Source organism: Pisolithus orientalis, assembly GCF_024613125.1.
Source record: "Pisolithus orientalis strain OTSU chromosome Unknown F5J12scaffold_41, whole genome shotgun sequence".
NCBI lineage: Eukaryota > Fungi > Basidiomycota > Agaricomycetes > Boletales > Pisolithaceae > Pisolithus > Pisolithus orientalis.
In genome coordinates, this window is record NW_026260822.1 from 90,332 (window position 1) to 106,313 (window position 15,982).

Below are 15,982 nucleotides of genomic sequence, written 5' to 3' on the forward strand. Positions count from 1 at the left end.
CGGGTTACCGTTCGGGAAACCTCTCCCTTGGTAGGACGGCTGTCTTCAGTGACCTAGGTGCAATCCCTCAAGTATCATTGGATTATTTCAAATCTGCTGCCCTGCCCCCCCCCTTCGTAGGCAGATCGACATCGCCAACATCAAGATTTCGCTGGAGCATGCTGAGGTTTGGTCCCGAGACTCGGGGCGGACTGCATTCAAGAAGGAGCCGAAGGTTTTTAGTGTATCTGAGGAGGCGGCGTTTGAATCCCTCAGAAGATAAGCCAAGGTGGATCAGAATGTTGGATTATTAGATATGTCAAAAGTGATCTTGAAGGGGTGCGAGATGTATGTCAGGAGTCCAAATGGGCCGGCGGTGTACGACCACGGTGAAACACTTTCGGTAGATCCCGTCCAATTGCTGTTATACATGTCCCCATTGAGCCTGAACATTTCGCTGCTCTGTGAAGTTATGCTCGTTCAACTTGGGGAGGCTTTTGCGCTATCTCCTTGCATGGCGACCATTCCTCTGACTCTTGTATTATAAGGTGGTGCCTCTAGCATGGACGTATAGTCACTTTAGCAACCACGATACAGTCAGTCAATCACAAGCCAACTTTGCCGTTCCGGAAGTTCCCTCCAGCTCAACCTTGCGAGGTGTACTGAATCATTCTGATAGCCTCATCGAAGTTTCAGCCATACGTGATAGTGGTGATGTAAAATGAAACACGATCAGGGGTCAACTGGTTATTTGGGGTCTATCAGTCGGCGTGAATATGGCGTGGCCGTCGCTGGTGACATGCCAAACCAGGAAAGCTGACTATGCCATACTGGGTGTCCATCGAATCTGTCAAGTGTACCGTGATCAGGGAGGACTTGGCATACGGCGAGGTGAATGGAGCCTAGCATTGCAGGGTATATGCTGGAGTTTTATCACATTGAAATATACAGCATGGATCGAAACACACAACATCATGCAGTCACATTGAAATATACAGCATGGATTGAAACTTACAGCATCATGCAGTATGCTTCAAGGTGATAAAAACTTGGTCCAATAAGTAGGATAGTTTCCATTGGCTGTATTTCGCTTTTCACTTTGTGACTCGATGGCTATGTAACGCAATGCCCAAACACTCACCTACCCCAGTGATGAGTAGATCTCCAACTAAGATGTTTGATTGATCGTGGAGTCAGTGTCAGGGCGTATTCCGACAGAGTGACTCTGTGAGGCACGAGCGAGCCGCTGGTTGTTCTAGAGTCTACGAGCGTAGGTAAAATGTACGAAGTTCTCTCTTCCGGTGCCGGGATCTCCCTACATACCACATTTCGCCGTCCCACCCGCCCACCACCTCCTACGTCAAACTACTACCTTTCGGCGTCCAGAAATTGCACGTTCTTGGGCTCTTAACATGTTATCATATCCTGCAGGTCCAACATTCTAGTACGAGGCGTTCCTACCTGCCCGCTCAGCTCACAGCTGTCTAGCAGATCCCGCTTTTGGAGCTGAAAAGCGCTTCGTGCTTCTCCCATTTCATTTCGTAGTGTGTATCACTGTCCGAATCTTGCTTCGGCAGTTTGGATACGACCTAATAGATGAACAACCACTCACCATTGCGTGGTGGTAGTATCATTGAATATGACCCTGAATAGGCATTTGATAGCACACGGGACATCAACTTCGGGGCGTCTTGCATGCCGTTGGCCTAAGCGGGGACGTGTCAATAAAAGGTTGAATAGTGGAATACCCGAGAAATAAGTAAGTTCATATGATACAACCAATGCAAGTGCGAGAATTATGTCAAGAGTCCAAATACACGTTTAATCCGTCACTGTCGGTAGATCCCATCCTTGATCGGGCTCTGAGAACTGGGACGTGAAGATGGCGCCACCACGGCTATCGGTGAGGTGTTGTCTATGCGTGGAAAAGATCCCAGCATCAGCAGTTTTGTGGAGGTTAAGCATGAGTCTCGACACCATCGTAACGGTAATGCTGTCAACGTACAAAACAGAGCAGTGTAAGTACAATTCACCCGAGAGAAGGAACTCTGCGCCAACCATATCGAAATTGTAGATAGCCCGCCCTTCATTAGTGTCTAACATTTTCTCAGTAAGACTCGGATGCTGTCATGATTAGGACTTGATAAAGGTACATACAGGTGCAACCTGTTAAACGTGTGAGCCTCCCCAATATAATGGATACAGAATCTAGCGCACATACATAAAACGAGAGGATATTGGCAAGATTCGCGATTGCAACAATCCTTTTTAATTTTCACGTGCTTGCTCAGCCTACTGTGTGGTCACCCGCTAAAGAATCCGACGACTCACGCGAAATAAATTGCACCTGCCCGGAGAATATAACCTCAAAAATGTTGCTACAACACGAACCAATCGGCGACTCACCATCGCGAAAGAGGAGCACAACCAAATTGGGTTTCGAGTGTGCATTGGACCGTATACCAACCTTGAACGTCTTATACGCTGTCAACCCAAATATCAATGTGTCAAATACGCATAGCGCTTCGTAAGGCACAGCGAGATCTGTGACATGAGCGTGTTAAAATCGAATACATGAGGTGTTGACCGAATACAAAACAATCGTAGGTACTCACGGATGGCACTATACGATTGTGACATATCCAGTTGTGAGCGCGACTTGACTAGAAGAAAGAAAAAAAAGACGGACGTGTTGGTGTTGAAGATCATCTGGCAGCCAGGTAAGTTGATTGCCGACGTCGCCTGCTGACCTACGAGTGACCACTGGGAGAGTTGGAAACAGAAACAGTGGGTAAAGATGATGCATCGGAGAAATCTGACGGGCATACGCACGGATGCTGAGGATACCAAGGCGGGAAAGGCGAAGAGAAAAAACACAAGGAGGCGTTTATTTCCGCCGTAGAGCGCGTAAGTACGGATCATGAAAAGCGCTGCCATAATGTCAAGTGAGTCACGTCCACTGGTATGACCCTATATGATGTAGTTACTCACTACACACGATGGATTGGTTCACGAAGAGCAATACTTCACGGTAGTAGATGTACTGGATGCACCTACACCAGCAAGTTCAGGAATAGATATACATCAGTCAAGTGTAGCCCACGTCGCAAAATATCAACCCACACCTCTAAGGACAACAACATCCGAACAAGGTAAGATATGAATGCCGCGAGCCAGGTAAGCCGAACCTCTGGTGACATAACGACGAATAACACCGCTGCTTGAGCCACTGTCGAGAGACACCCTAGATACCGGTTGACGAGGAATAAAATCGCGGATGCACGCTTCGGACGTGCCCATATATACGTGACCTCTTCCGCCAACGTAATGAGGTGATCGTAGAGAAAAAGAACTGTTTCAGCGCACACTCAGCTTTTATAAGCGCTGAAGACAATGAAGAGACGACGGCATCCTGGTACGCACAGAGGGCCGCGAAGTCAATGCTGTCGTGTAGTCTCCTGTGGTTTTTTGGGGGTATGCCAGCTGAATGTCGTGGATTGGATGGCGACGTACGTTTGTTCCTCGTAGCCAATAGACATAGCGGAGAACCAAGCAGCGGAAGTGGAGGTAGCAGGGAGACAAAGAGAAAACGCCCACCTTGGACTTGTACCTGTGGATGGGGGGGGAGGTACATATGTGTAGATTTCCCGGGTCTACAAGCCTCAAACTAATATGTTTTCAACGCTGTGAGCGTTCTCGTAACGATTTTTAGCAGGTTCTCATCAAGGGTTAATTCAATATTAAAACGGGCTGTGCAGTCTAATACCCAATGACAGCGCACGCCGGTATCTCCGAGTTTCAAGCTGTTCCAGGCCGGCGCACTTTGGTTGGTTCAGCCTAGGGTACGGTTGAGAAGTCGGGTGTTAATAACCCTGTTAGAAAGTCTTGGGGCTGTGAAAAAATGATTCCAGAGAGGTTAAGAGCGCCGGGGCACTGCAGTCGTCTGCAGGCATCGATGCAGCTCTTACCGGGAAGGGACTCGAAGGCGCGTTATTGCCTCTGGCGTACAGGCGAGTTGTTTGACCGTTCCTTGAACTTCAACTTCTGCGCACACACGAGTACACATCGAGGGAGATTTCTCACGTCAGGGCGTAGTGACGAGCTTCTTGTTAGCCTCTCATCGTGGGTATGCAGTGCGTGCAGTTGGCGCTGTCAGTGGGAGTCCATCGAAGCGGACGGAGGTTTGGTGCGAAAAGGTCCAACACATTGAATCTTGACACCTTCAGGTTCGTCGTACAGTGTGCACCAGCCATTACGGTCATGGTAAGGAACGGCTGAGGCACCATACGCTCTCTACATGGAAACCACGATCCGTCGGACGGCGTAGAATTCCGAGTGTTGCATCGGACGAAGTGGCACATGGAAGTAGTACAGCTTTACACATGGTGTCTCTCATGACGATCGACCCTTTTGAATTCGGATTTGACGTACGAGGACAGGGTGGTGCGTGCCTTCATCCATCCAGTTCATGTCCTTGTTGTTTGTTCCACCGCCCTCCCTCCGACGGTAAAACCGTCTAGAACGACCCAACATCCCTTCGAACCACCAAAACGCAACTAGTTGGGGCTGTTTCGACGGGTCGAGGATAGCATCGCTATCGTTGGTTGTTCTCCGCGGTAGTATCACTAGACGCATCGTTAGTACCTTGCGCCAAGTACGTGTTCTTCATACTGCTCAACTATCCACGCTTGTCAACTCACCGCACGCCTCGTGCGCTTTCATACCCGTTCCAAGCTTACGACTCGGGGCCGTAACACTGTTAGTTGGGGATTCGGGGACCTACTTTCATGCCCAAAGCTACATAAGTCGCATTCATACCCTTCCTCGGAGCAGGATCTGATACCAGGTGCCCCCTTTTTCATATGTACCACATGTCTCTTGTCAACCGAGTCAATCAAGAAACTCAAGATGCCGCCCATAAGCACCGCCTCCACCCTCTTCTCTTTCCTTGCACATCGTGATATCTGATCCTGGAGTTCGTCGCTTTTGTTAATGTATCTCCCTCGTGGTCGCATTCCACTTCAGTTATCCGTATCGATCCCGGCGTATCTCACCCGTAAAGGTTCCCAAGCCTTGCTATCTGATGCCCTAAACACGGCCGCTTATCCTACAACCTCTTCATTGGCAGCATTGGCAGAGTAACCTCAAAGTCATCCCCGAATAAAAATATCAATCCGTATATCACCGACTCCCTCTCCAGCCAGCCATGATCCATGGCTCTTGTCATCGTCATGTGAGTAGAGAGGGAACCTACGTAGTTGGTATTCAGGGCCAATGCGAGCCCCCCTGTACTAACTCTGCCGTTCCCCTCCAGCTCAAGCTTCTAAGAGGTACTTAGTCACTCTTGTAGCCGCACTAAAATGCAGCTGGAGACAACAGTGATGGCGCAATGAAGGACGGTGGCAGGACAACTGGCCATTTGAAGTCTGCTAGCTGCGGCATGGATATAAGATGGCCGTCGTCAGTATGGGTGCCAGTTGTAGGCTACCTAATTTGATCGGAGTAACACAGCTGAGCGAGCCAGCTGCCAGCAGATCGGATTGCACGTAAATAAGACGTATCTATTCTCTGAAAAACATGGAAAGTGTATATTGGTTGGATGCACGGGACGCTACTGATAGTCAATAAAACCTTGTCTGATGGTGGACTAAGTTTCATTCAGGTAGCGAAGATGTTAACTGCAATGTATCCAATCATACCCACGTCCCATGCTATGCAAAATAGACCCACCTGGCGGTCTAGGTCCCGAAGATTCAGCATCAACCTCGAGATCATCATCACACAGAGCCTTTGAAGTGGAGAAAAAACCGCCCCAATCATGTATCAGTGACTTGCCACAGCTCGGTAACACAAGCAGTGCATAGCACTCACGTGTTTGTTGGAGCAGATAGCATCGACCTTTCGAATGGCTTTCCGAATGTCAAACTCTGAAGCCGCAACCGGGGGATGAACTAAAGGCTCACATCTGTCATCTCGATAAAGAGCATCAAGTTAAGACAAGGAACAGGTCGGTCGTGGGTACATCACTTACCACCAAATATGCAGTAATGTTTGCGATGTTCGCGGCGGTCATCACACTTACATTTCTCGAGTATCAGATGGAATCATGAATGCGTGAACATCGTAGAACACGTACGCAAAGTACAGTGCACCTATTAGGAACACGGAGTCAAACTTCATTTTCAACTTCGAAACAGAGAACACACCGTCACGCAATGACAAGGCCATGAAAGTCCGTTCTCCAAAGGAGCGATTACTTAACAGTTTTCTAAGTGTGAAGACGAAGACTAAAACATCAAGCAATAGTTGGCTACCCCATGCTGCAGCCCAATCTAGACCAAAAGCGTCCGTAAGGCATACATGCGCCGGAACAAGCGCGAATTTGCACCTACATGGAGCCCTGGGGTATGAATGTATAAACATAGAAGTGGGTGTTGCAAGGAACTAGACATACTGTTCTGAAGTTATCGGGTGAAGACACCCACCACGTGCGGCCTGAGCTGTTGCGATTTGCTCTGATGAAGTTGACGGTGGACGAAGTAAAATTGCCCCCTATACATTGCTCCATGATCAAGGTCACTGAATTATTTGCACGATTTCACTCACGCCACCTATTCCTAGACAGAGTATTCCCACCACAACGAGGAGACTCAGGACACGTCTGTCGCGCTTGTAGAAGGCATATACACGGGATATCATAATCACTGCCATGTAAGTCAAGAAAATGGGAAAGGTTTCACGAGATGTCATTCTTACCTCCTCCGATGATTTGAAGAACTCCCACGACAATCTCTCCAGAGAGGAGCAGGCCTGGACACCTATGCACAATGCAAGTCAAGCAAGAGACACAGACCAAGTCCGATTTACTCCCACCACTAAATGTGGGTGTCAGCATAGCCGGATGCAGAGAACTGTTTCCACGCACTGAACTATCTGAACCAATGTTGTTTGGGAGACAATTCACCAAAAAGTTTAGTAGACGGCCCGAGAGACCTATGTATCTGTTGGCGACGAAGAAGGCGAATGACCAAGTCCGACGAGGTTGATGCCAGAATAGGTCTTTCTCTTTTGCAAACGTAAGTGCATAGTCATATATGAACAACACTGGGAAGAATTGTGAACCACACATTGATCCAACGAGCATTACCACTCACCGCATGATGCGATGCCAAGGCCAGCGGCAGTGTCGCTATTACACTTGAATTAAAGAATGTCAAACCAGAAAAACTGGCTACTTACATCCCCTGAGTGTGCATTAGGTCCGTCAAGTGTACTATGACTAGGGAGGATCCGGCGAAGGGCAAGGTAAATGGAACCTGGGATAGGGCTTACGGTGGGGTTTTATCATTTTGCGTCTTGAGACGTTAGCTATGCATACATCAAGTATTGGCGGTAAGCAGGATTGCATGATATTTCTTGACATTGTTCCGCTTTTGGAGCCCCATCTGAAACACTCTCCGTTGATGCCGGTGATGCCATGTAAATACTTGCAATAGAAGGTAGGCAAAAAGGTGGATCACGCCGTTCGGCGTTGGACAGTCACCTTGAACGCCATGATAACCGACCAGGCTTTGAGCCCGGCATATTTAGCGTAGTTGTCAGTAACGCCTTCGGAAGTTCTCTTGTGAAGGCTCTGATCGTCCCAGAAGGTATCTGGCCGAGAATCGATGGTCTTCTCATCTGATATTATCTCGTTTCCTCGGCTGGATTCACTGAAAGCGTAACCAACGACAGATTGAAGAGTGGAAAGCTATGGAGGCTAACCGCTAGAGTGGACACTTCCACATCCTTACCAGACGAGCTTATAGGAGCGAGTGACGTATTCCCAATTGCCTGGAAGTGTTGAGGAAGTGGCAACGATTGGATGATCCAGTGGTTGAAGTAATGTCACGATCATAATGGATCGGCTCCTCGGAGGTCGGCTGTCGGTTACACAGATACCTGGTAGAAGGATGAACCCCCCTTGGCCATGTCGAGAAACAACATATCTTGGCTCACCTTGGGATGTCCTCGTTCGCCGATAAAAGCACACTAATTGACACAGGGTGCTTTTGGGGTACGAAAATGGAATTTAGATAGCGAAGACAAGGCTGCGGCGACTGCAGGCCAGATGAATTGCACGGTAAGAACTACTTCGGCCTATCGAAAAGAGAAAATCGCAGCAAGTGCTTCTGGTGCGCTGCACGGAGCCGAGCGGCTCGGTCAAATTCGAGTCATCACCAAAATTGTCAAACTCCGCTATTGCCCGATAAGGAATATATTTTCGAGTGGCTGTGCCACTATGTGCTGGTCTTGTGCTACCATGCACCCCTGTGTGTCCCATTGATTTCTGAGGCAATACATAGCTTTTATTGATCTATGTCAACATCCGGTGCATGGTGGTTACTATATATTATGTCTACCACACATACTAATGAAGGTATGAGTTCTCAGTCCACAAAGTAGTCACTGTATTAGTACATAATGAAGGTATAAGTTCTACACTATGTCAGTACCAAGTAAATGAGTGGGAATATAGCTATGCTCACCTCAGTGCATGAAGTAGTCACTGAGGTGGAAAATAATGGTGTGGAAAATTTATAGTACTATAATTAGTAAGTGGAGTGACATCAGAATTTGATTCTGAAGGTCAGGGGGAAACTCCAAGCCCTCCAGGTGAAACTCTGAGACACTACTGTAACTCCAGAATGCATACTCAACACTCCCCCTCAATTGGAATGAAGTCCAAGTGCAGATGTGAAATGTTTCACCTTGATGCTTGGTAAAGGTTTTGTAAGGGTATTGGTGACCATGTTGTCAGTAGGGCAATAAATAAGATGAAAAGAGTGATTTTCCACAGCAAAACAAATGAAGTGGTATTGTATGTTGATGTGCTTTGTGCAAGCATGGTAACTGCCACCTTTGGTGAGTGCAATGGTGGATTGACTGTTGGAGTACAGTGGGATAGGATATGTGAGTAGGTGGAAAACCTCCCTGATGAGTTGTCAAAGCCATAAGCCCTATTTGGCTGCATGGGTCACTGTGACATACTCTGCTTCTGTGGTTGAGTGTGTGACAAGTTCTTGTTTCAGTGAAGCCCAACTGATAGCTCCTCCATCTAGTAGATATGCATATCTGCTTATAGTGCATTGGTGCTCCTGCAAAGCTCTGTCTGCATCAGTATAGCCCTTGAGGCCACATTCTGTATTTCTGAATGTCAAAGCAGGCACTTTTGTGCCTGAGATATACCTGTAGATTCATTTTATGGCTTCCCAGTGAGTCATGTTGGGTGTGTTATTGAACTGTGCAACTGTGGAGACAGCAAATGCAATGTCTGGGGATGTTCCAATGGTGAGGTGGATGAGGGAGGCAACAGTGGCATGGTAGGGTACATTTTTCATGCATGCAGCTTCTTTGGCTGACTGTGGAATTTCTCTGTGAGAGAGTGTTATTCTGGCATCCATCAGAATTGTGGCAGGCTTGCAGTTGGTGAGGTTGTGTTTTGTCAGAATGGCCTTGATGTAAGACTGCTGGGACAACAATACAGTGTGGGCTTCTCTATTCCATGTCACCTTCATCCCAAGTAGCCAACTGATGGGCCCTAGGTCAGAAAATTTAAAACAAGTGCTGATCTCCTCTTTGAACAAGCAGATTAATGATGGGGAACTCTCAGGGTCAAAGCCTAGCCAGTGTCCATCTCAGGCTCACATGTCTAGCTTGGAGCTGGAGGTATCATGGACCTTGACATGACATCCCCAGACTGGGATTTTAGAAAGGTCAGGTGGTCTTTGGTAGAGCATTTTGTAGGGTATTTTGGTGCCTAGACAGTGAGTTGACAAGCAGTTTTTGAGCCAAGTTGCATGCATGATGGCCTCCCCCCAGAGGTTCTTGGGTATGCCACTGGTGTGAATCATTGCCTGTACATGCTCAACAAGTGTTCTGTTGAGTTGTTCTGCAACTCCACTGTGTTTGGGGGGTATCATGGAGAGTTATGCATCATTCTGTGCCTTGGGATTTCAGATATTCTGAAAATTCCACACTAAAATATTCTCCCCCATGATCTGAGCAAAGTTGCTCAACCTTGGTGTCAAACTGCATGTTCAGCCATGCTTCATAGGCTTTATAGGATGTGAAGGTCTTGCCTTTGTCTTTTGCAAATACAGGGTGTTATAATGAGTGTGGTCATCTGTGAATGGCATGTAGTACTGGCTATGGCCTGGGGTTTGGACTGGAGAAGGTTCCCAGAGAACTGTGTGGACTTTGTTGCCAAGGTGTTCACAGCAGGGTGGGTTGCACTCCTTCCCAATGGGCTTCCAAGTTGCATTGGCATATTTGCATGAATTGCATGTGCCCATGGTGGAATGTGCTTCATCCAGCTTAATTCTGGTGATTGTGCTGTCTTTCAGCATTTGCTAGATGGCTTCAGGAGTGATGTGGCCAAGCCTGATGTGTATATCCTCCATAGTTAGGGATTCTGTGGCCTTAGCTAGGCCTGAGAAGGCATGATGAGCTCATTTGAGACAGTAGAGCCCTTTTTGCATTGGAATTTTGGCTACTTTCTTCTTCTGAGCATTGAAAATTTGACAATGCTTGTCTCAGAATAATGCAGCATACCCAGCAATGTCAAATTTGCTAACATAAATGAGCATAATTCCCATCTTGGGAGCATAGAGCACATCTTTGAGTTGAATGTGGGTTTGTGCAGTGCCATTTGGGAGTGAGATTGTGAGATTGCCTTTCCTGATGGCATGGAAGGTGTGGTTATTGGCAGTGGTGATAGGTTTGGGTATAATTTGCTTATAATTGAGGAATTTTCTGTGGCAGGAGGACATATGATGTGAAGTGCCAGAGTTGAACAGAATGGTCTCTCTGCAGAATTTAGGCTTTCACCTGTGAAAAGAGCATGGTCAAAGGTGTTCATGTATGCATCTTCTTCATCAATAACAATGTCCTGGGGGTTTGGAGTCAGTGCTGGTCTGTGTGCTTGAGCTGGCTGTTGTGCTGGCTGCAGTGGCCACTTTTCCAGAGCCTTTCTCCTTCTTTGTCCCGTTTCCCTTGTTCTGGAACCACTTGGGCACTTGCACAGCTTTTCCACCACCCTCTTCCCAGCATTGGTCTTTCACATGACCTTTCTTTCTGCAATTTTCACAAGTAGACTTCTTTCTGACATTTGTTGAGTAAGCTGTGTTTTCAGAATTTCCAGAGATTCCAGTGTTGCCCCTCTTCATCCATCTTTGGTGCCTATCATATTTGTCAGAAATTACTTTGATTATAAAGTCCAGAGATAGGTCCTTTTGCATGACCAGGGCTGAAGATGTCATAGCTGCAAGGTTGGAATCATAGGAAGCAAGAAGTGAGCATGGATGTCACCTTTTTTGGCACAGCAAGATTCTTGGAGTTTTCTCCAAAGATCAATTGCAACAATGTGAGAGCAGTTTTAAAAAAGGCCAGTGAGGACACCCCACACACTCTTCACAGTCTCTTCCTTCAGAACTTAAAGGAACAATGATTCCAGGAGTGACACAGTGATCACTTGCTTGACATATCCATTGTCCATTGCCCATTGCCAAAGTTTTTCTGGGTATTCACTGACAAGTTTTTGCTCTATGGCAGTGGGCTTCCAGGAGGAGTCTTTTCCCACTGAAGGGTCCTCCAGTTTCACATCCAAGCTGGTCAGGTGTCTAATCATCCCATTCAACCTGAGCCTTGTAGTATAGCCAGTTGCTTCCATCCACACCTAGGGTTGGGACTTGTAAGGAATGATCATCTTTTGCCATAGTGGGTATTGTTGCTGTGCAATAACTCCTTTGGAATTAGAGGGTGAGAGTGTCAAGTATGCATTCTGGAGTTATGGTAGTGTCTCAGAGTTTCATCCAGAGGGCTTGGAATTTCTCCCAACCTTTGGAATTAAATTCCAATGTCAACCCACATAGTAATTACAGTACTATAAATTTTCTGCACTGTTATTTTCCACCTCAGTGACTACTTTGTACACTGAGGTTTTTGAGAAGGGACCAAGGTTGCAGGGTGAACTAGAGTGTGAAAACTCAGTCTTCAAAGTAGGATGAAGTCTGAGGTACAAGGAAAAATGAAGTGGCTAAATTGTATGGAAATATTATGTGAGCAGTGCTTGCTGTACAGAACAGCAGTATGTTCCAACATGCCCCCTCAGCAAGTCATGGTTTGAAAAATAAATCCATACCCTTCATGTAACACCTTGTGTAGATATGTTGTAGGTGAAGGATTTGCATTGGTGGCACTTCTGGGGCCAACATTTGAGCTGTGAGTAGCTTTGTTGTGTGGCATGGAGTTGCTGTGCATGTGTGCATTTGATTTGTAAGCAGTCCATTGCTGATCATTCTGACACACCTCTGCAGCCTTGCTGACTACATGTTGGCCCTCTACACTTGTTGTCTCGCCTCCTCCACCCTCGTTGCCTCTTGTACTGACACTATCCTTCCCATAGGTTGATTTCGTGTCCCAATTTTTGAGGGAGAGGCTATAGCTGGTGTGAAATGATGGCTTGGGGTGCTTTGGAGCTAACCTGGACTTTCAAGGTGATTTCAGGCTCAGGTGCTGTTGTAGCAGGCTTTGTAGATGACCTATGGCCCTAGGAGGTGGCTGGCTACTTGGTTTTTCAACCAAGGTCTGTTTAGATTTTGAGGCAAGAGCCTCTGTTCAACCACATAGTGTAGTAACATTTAGTCACAACACATGGGCAGCCTGTGTGCCAAAACACCAACACTTATATAGACCCCAAGATGGGCCTGCCTAAATAGATTAGCCAGTACACATGGACAGGCCCAAGGGACTAAAGTGAGAGCAACATATGTATGGGCCTGTAAGTGCATTACCACAACATATGGGAGGGCCCACAGTGGGTAAGGATGTTGAAACATTTAGATGGGCCTGTGACCAATTAAGTATACTGAGTTGCTGTAAGACATGGATGGGCCCATCCTGGTAGGTTACACCCCTGTTGCAACATCAAGGCAGGCCTGCCTATCATAACATGGAGAGGGTCACAACATAAGGATGGGCCCATCTATGATTAGAATACAAAGTTGGCAACATATGGATGGGCCCAGGAGTAATATCATTTATGGTGTCACAACATCTAGACAGGCCTGTTCATAATAAGCAGTACCCCTGTTGCAACATAAAGATGGGCCTGTTGACAGTAAGATGTACCACTGTTGAAACATAAAGACTGGCCTGTCACTAGTATCATTTAATAGAGTCACAACATAAGGTTGGGCCCATCAGTAGTATTATGCAACATATGGACAGGCCCATCCACAGTAAGATGTACCTCTGATGAGACATAAAGATGGGCCCATCAGTAATCTCATGTATAGCATCACAACATATGGATGGGCCCTTCAGTAGTATTATTTATATCATCACAACATATGGGTGGGCCTGGTCCCAGTAAGATGTACCCTGTCAAAACATAAAGACAGGCCTGTCACTAATATCATTTAATAGAGTCACAACATATGGACAGGCCCATCCACAGTAAGATGTACCTCTGATGAAACATAAAGATGGGCCTGTCAGTAATCTCATGTATAGCATCACAACATATGGACAGGCCCTTCAGTAGTATTATTTATATTGTCACAACATATGGGCAGGCCCAGCCCCAGTAAGATGTACCCTGTCAAAACATAAAGATGGGCCCATCAGTAATGTTGTTTAATAGTGTCACAACATAAGGATGGGCCCTTCAGTAGTATTGTTTATATTGTCGCAACATATGGATGGGCCCATCAGTAATATCATCTAATAGCATCACAACATAAGGACAGGCCCTTCAGTAGTATCATGTATATCATCACAACAAATGGACAGGCCCATCTAGTGAGATGCACCCCTGTCACAACATAAGGATGAGTCTGTGTATGGTATTCTTAGGCAGCAGAAAGGGAGATCCAAGCTATCTACATAAGGACAGTCTGTGTAAGGCATTCTCAGGCAACAGAATGGGAGATCAAAGGGATCTACATAAGGATGGGCCCATCCATGGTATTCTCAGGCAGCAGATAAGGGAAAACAAAAACCAGTGTTACAACATAAGACAGGCCAATCTGTCCATCACAGGATTACAAACCCTTGGCACTGCATAAGATGGGCCAATCCATCATATCATAGATAGCTCACCACAAATGGACAGGCCTATCCATAATTGAGTTATCCCCCTGTCACAATATAAGACAGGCCCAGGAAGACAAGAAATGAAGAAAGTGGAACCTCTTGCACTATAGAGTATCTGAATTTCCCACTATAAATTGTGTCTCACATTGGATGATTTGCCTATTTAGTTGGAATCTCAGGTGCTGGTCTATGTAGCTGCAAGCCAGGCTCTGCCATTGGAGCAGATGGGAAACACACAAAACAAACAGCAATGCTATTCCAGAACAATGCATCATATTTTTATCTGAGCCTCTGCTTCATATATGCATTCAGGATTATTGACTTGTACTGGTATTGCTGTCATGCTGTGGGAATCATTCATAGGCAGGATAAAAAATGCAACATCTGCATATCTTGTCATCTGTCTTTAACCTCTGACTCTTCCACTCTCTAATCACCATCACCACCCTCACCATCAAACTACTCCATTGTCTTGTCATCAGAAACATGTCATTGTTGTTGTCTCACAAGCTCTTCAAGAAATTGCCTGAGCTCAATGCTGTGGCCAACTGCATCCTTCAAATTTACTTCAAGGATATCGTGGAAAGCAGCAAGCTGGGAAAGGCAGACAAGATTGTGAAGTGGAGAGGTGCCATCAAGGCAATAAATGATGAACTAGTGCATCATAGCACCATCACTTTTTTTTTCACTAACTGATGCATTCAGGATGCTGTACATGACCTCATTGCTAGGATGGATGAGATTCCAATGACCCTCATTGGCATTGACATGTTCTTAAAGTGGCATGAAGACCTCAGCTTGATTGAGCACCCATGGCCTGAGTGGAAGACCACCCTATCCCCTTCCAAAACTGATGTTGCCAACCACAAGTGGCTCAACATCATCAAGTATCAATACAACTACCACTGGTTGGGCCTCCCTATGCCCCACATGGTGCCAACACCAACACCACCTGCTCAAGAGACTGAAATGCCTATGAGTGACAAAGGAAAATGGAAAGTGACTGAGGCAGAGGTGGAGCAAATGATAGCAGATAGCTTGCACAGGATGGAGGTGGACGATGAGGGTGAAGATGAGATGCCAGAGAAGGAGGATGACAAGGAAGAACCAGCATGAGGCAGGCAGAAGTGCAAAGCTGCCATGAAAATGATGTCCCATCAATCCAGATGTTGATTGCACTCTGGGAAGGCAACAGTGGAAACTGATGATGACAAAGACATTCCTGCTCAAGGCCAATCAAAATGCAAGCCTCATCCACTGTTGGACAGACTATATGGTCATGCTGCCATAGCTGCCAGAAGGACACCTTCCCCTGACCCTCATTCCTGCAAGTCATGCCACAGATGCAAGGTCCAATGCTACAAGAACCCTGGGAAGTCCTGCTTCCCATGTGACAGTTGCAAGATTCGATGTAGCCATGCCAAAGGTGGGATTGCCACTCCAACTTGACAGAATCCATTGCAAGCCAGGGGAAAAAAGTGAGCTTGAAGTCTGTCCCTGATGATGGAGGCCCAAGAATCCCAAAGCCCAAAGGAACATCCCCCAAAGTGACATGTTTTGATGGCTTCCAAAGCCATCAATGCTGGGGTTGGGCCCTCCAACCAGGGAGAGATGATCCCTGAGGGATCTTCACTCAGTATGTTCACAATTTCATGTATTTATGCTGACTCAAATTTTATTCAGAGATTCATATTCCTGCATTCAAATGCAGAGATTCCCACCCAATCCCAGCCACTGTATGAGCAGATTTGATCATCAAGGCTGGCCCATCTGTTGTGCAGGAGGTAGAGGAATCTATGGCAGCAGGTACACTTAATCACTCTACATTTACACTAATTATTGCAGTTAACCCTTGTATTCAAAGCAG

General features: G+C 46.5%; 3 protein-coding genes across 3 annotated transcripts; all 3 read right to left on the reverse strand.

The window, feature by feature from the left end:
• Positions 1–1,762: 1,762 nt before the first annotated feature.
• Positions 1,763–3,315, reverse strand: F5J12DRAFT_856587 (uncharacterized protein). The gene is made up of 11 exons (XM_051746713.1): positions 3,168–3,315; positions 2,971–3,034; positions 2,812–2,909; positions 2,669–2,742; positions 2,595–2,602; positions 2,386–2,523; positions 2,311–2,326; positions 2,201–2,243; positions 2,137–2,145; positions 2,038–2,075; positions 1,763–1,972 (listed from the first exon to the last, which is right to left on the reverse strand). Exons 1-11 carry the CDS (start codon positions 3,177–3,179, stop codon positions 1,801–1,803), a joined length of 672 nt encoding a protein of 223 aa, XP_051596230.1. The 5' UTR covers positions 3,180–3,315; the 3' UTR covers positions 1,763–1,800.
• F5J12DRAFT_409661 (uncharacterized protein) lies at positions 3,105–3,747 on the reverse strand. The gene has a single exon (XM_051739284.1). It carries the CDS (start codon positions 3,611–3,613, stop codon positions 3,224–3,226), a length of 390 nt encoding a protein of 129 aa, XP_051596231.1. The 5' UTR covers positions 3,614–3,747; the 3' UTR covers positions 3,105–3,223.
• A 1,568-nt stretch (positions 3,748–5,315) lies between these two features.
• F5J12DRAFT_409475 (uncharacterized protein) lies at positions 5,316–7,614 on the reverse strand. Its single transcript, XM_051739283.1, has 13 exons — positions 7,219–7,614; positions 7,134–7,168; positions 6,901–7,083; positions 6,736–6,797; positions 6,586–6,648; positions 6,434–6,531; positions 6,372–6,379; positions 6,186–6,311; positions 6,116–6,131; positions 6,007–6,056; positions 5,851–5,888; positions 5,710–5,767; positions 5,316–5,657 (listed from the first exon to the last, which is right to left on the reverse strand). Exons 1-13 carry the CDS (start codon positions 7,233–7,235, stop codon positions 5,638–5,640), a joined length of 774 nt encoding a protein of 257 aa, XP_051596232.1. The 5' UTR covers positions 7,236–7,614; the 3' UTR covers positions 5,316–5,637.
• Between the last annotated feature and the right edge of the window lie 8,368 nt (positions 7,615–15,982).

Excerpts from the sequence above, each read along its gene's own strand:
- F5J12DRAFT_856587 (XM_051746713.1), bottom strand. Across the intron at positions 2,743-2,811 it reads CCTTGGTATCCTCAGCATCC|TGGTCACTCGTAGGTCAGCA; the intron begins GTGCGTATGCCC and ends CAACTCTCCCAG. Across the intron at positions 1,973-2,037 it reads CTATCTACAATTTCGATATG|CATTACCGTTACGATGGTGT; the intron begins GTTGGCGCAGAG and ends GTACGTTGACAG.
- F5J12DRAFT_409661 (XM_051739284.1), bottom strand. The coding sequence starts at position 3,613 with ATGTACCTCCCCCCCCATCCACAGGTACAAGTCCAAGGTGGGCGTTTT.
- F5J12DRAFT_409475 (XM_051739283.1), bottom strand. Across the intron at positions 5,889-6,006 it reads TACTGCATATTTGGTGGTAA|CCATTCGAAAGGTCGATGCT; the intron begins GTGATGTACCCA and ends ACATTCGGAAAG. Across the intron at positions 5,768-5,850 it reads CTATCTGCTCCAACAAACAC|GCTCTGTGTGATGATGATCT; the intron begins GTGAGTGCTATG and ends TCCACTTCAAAG.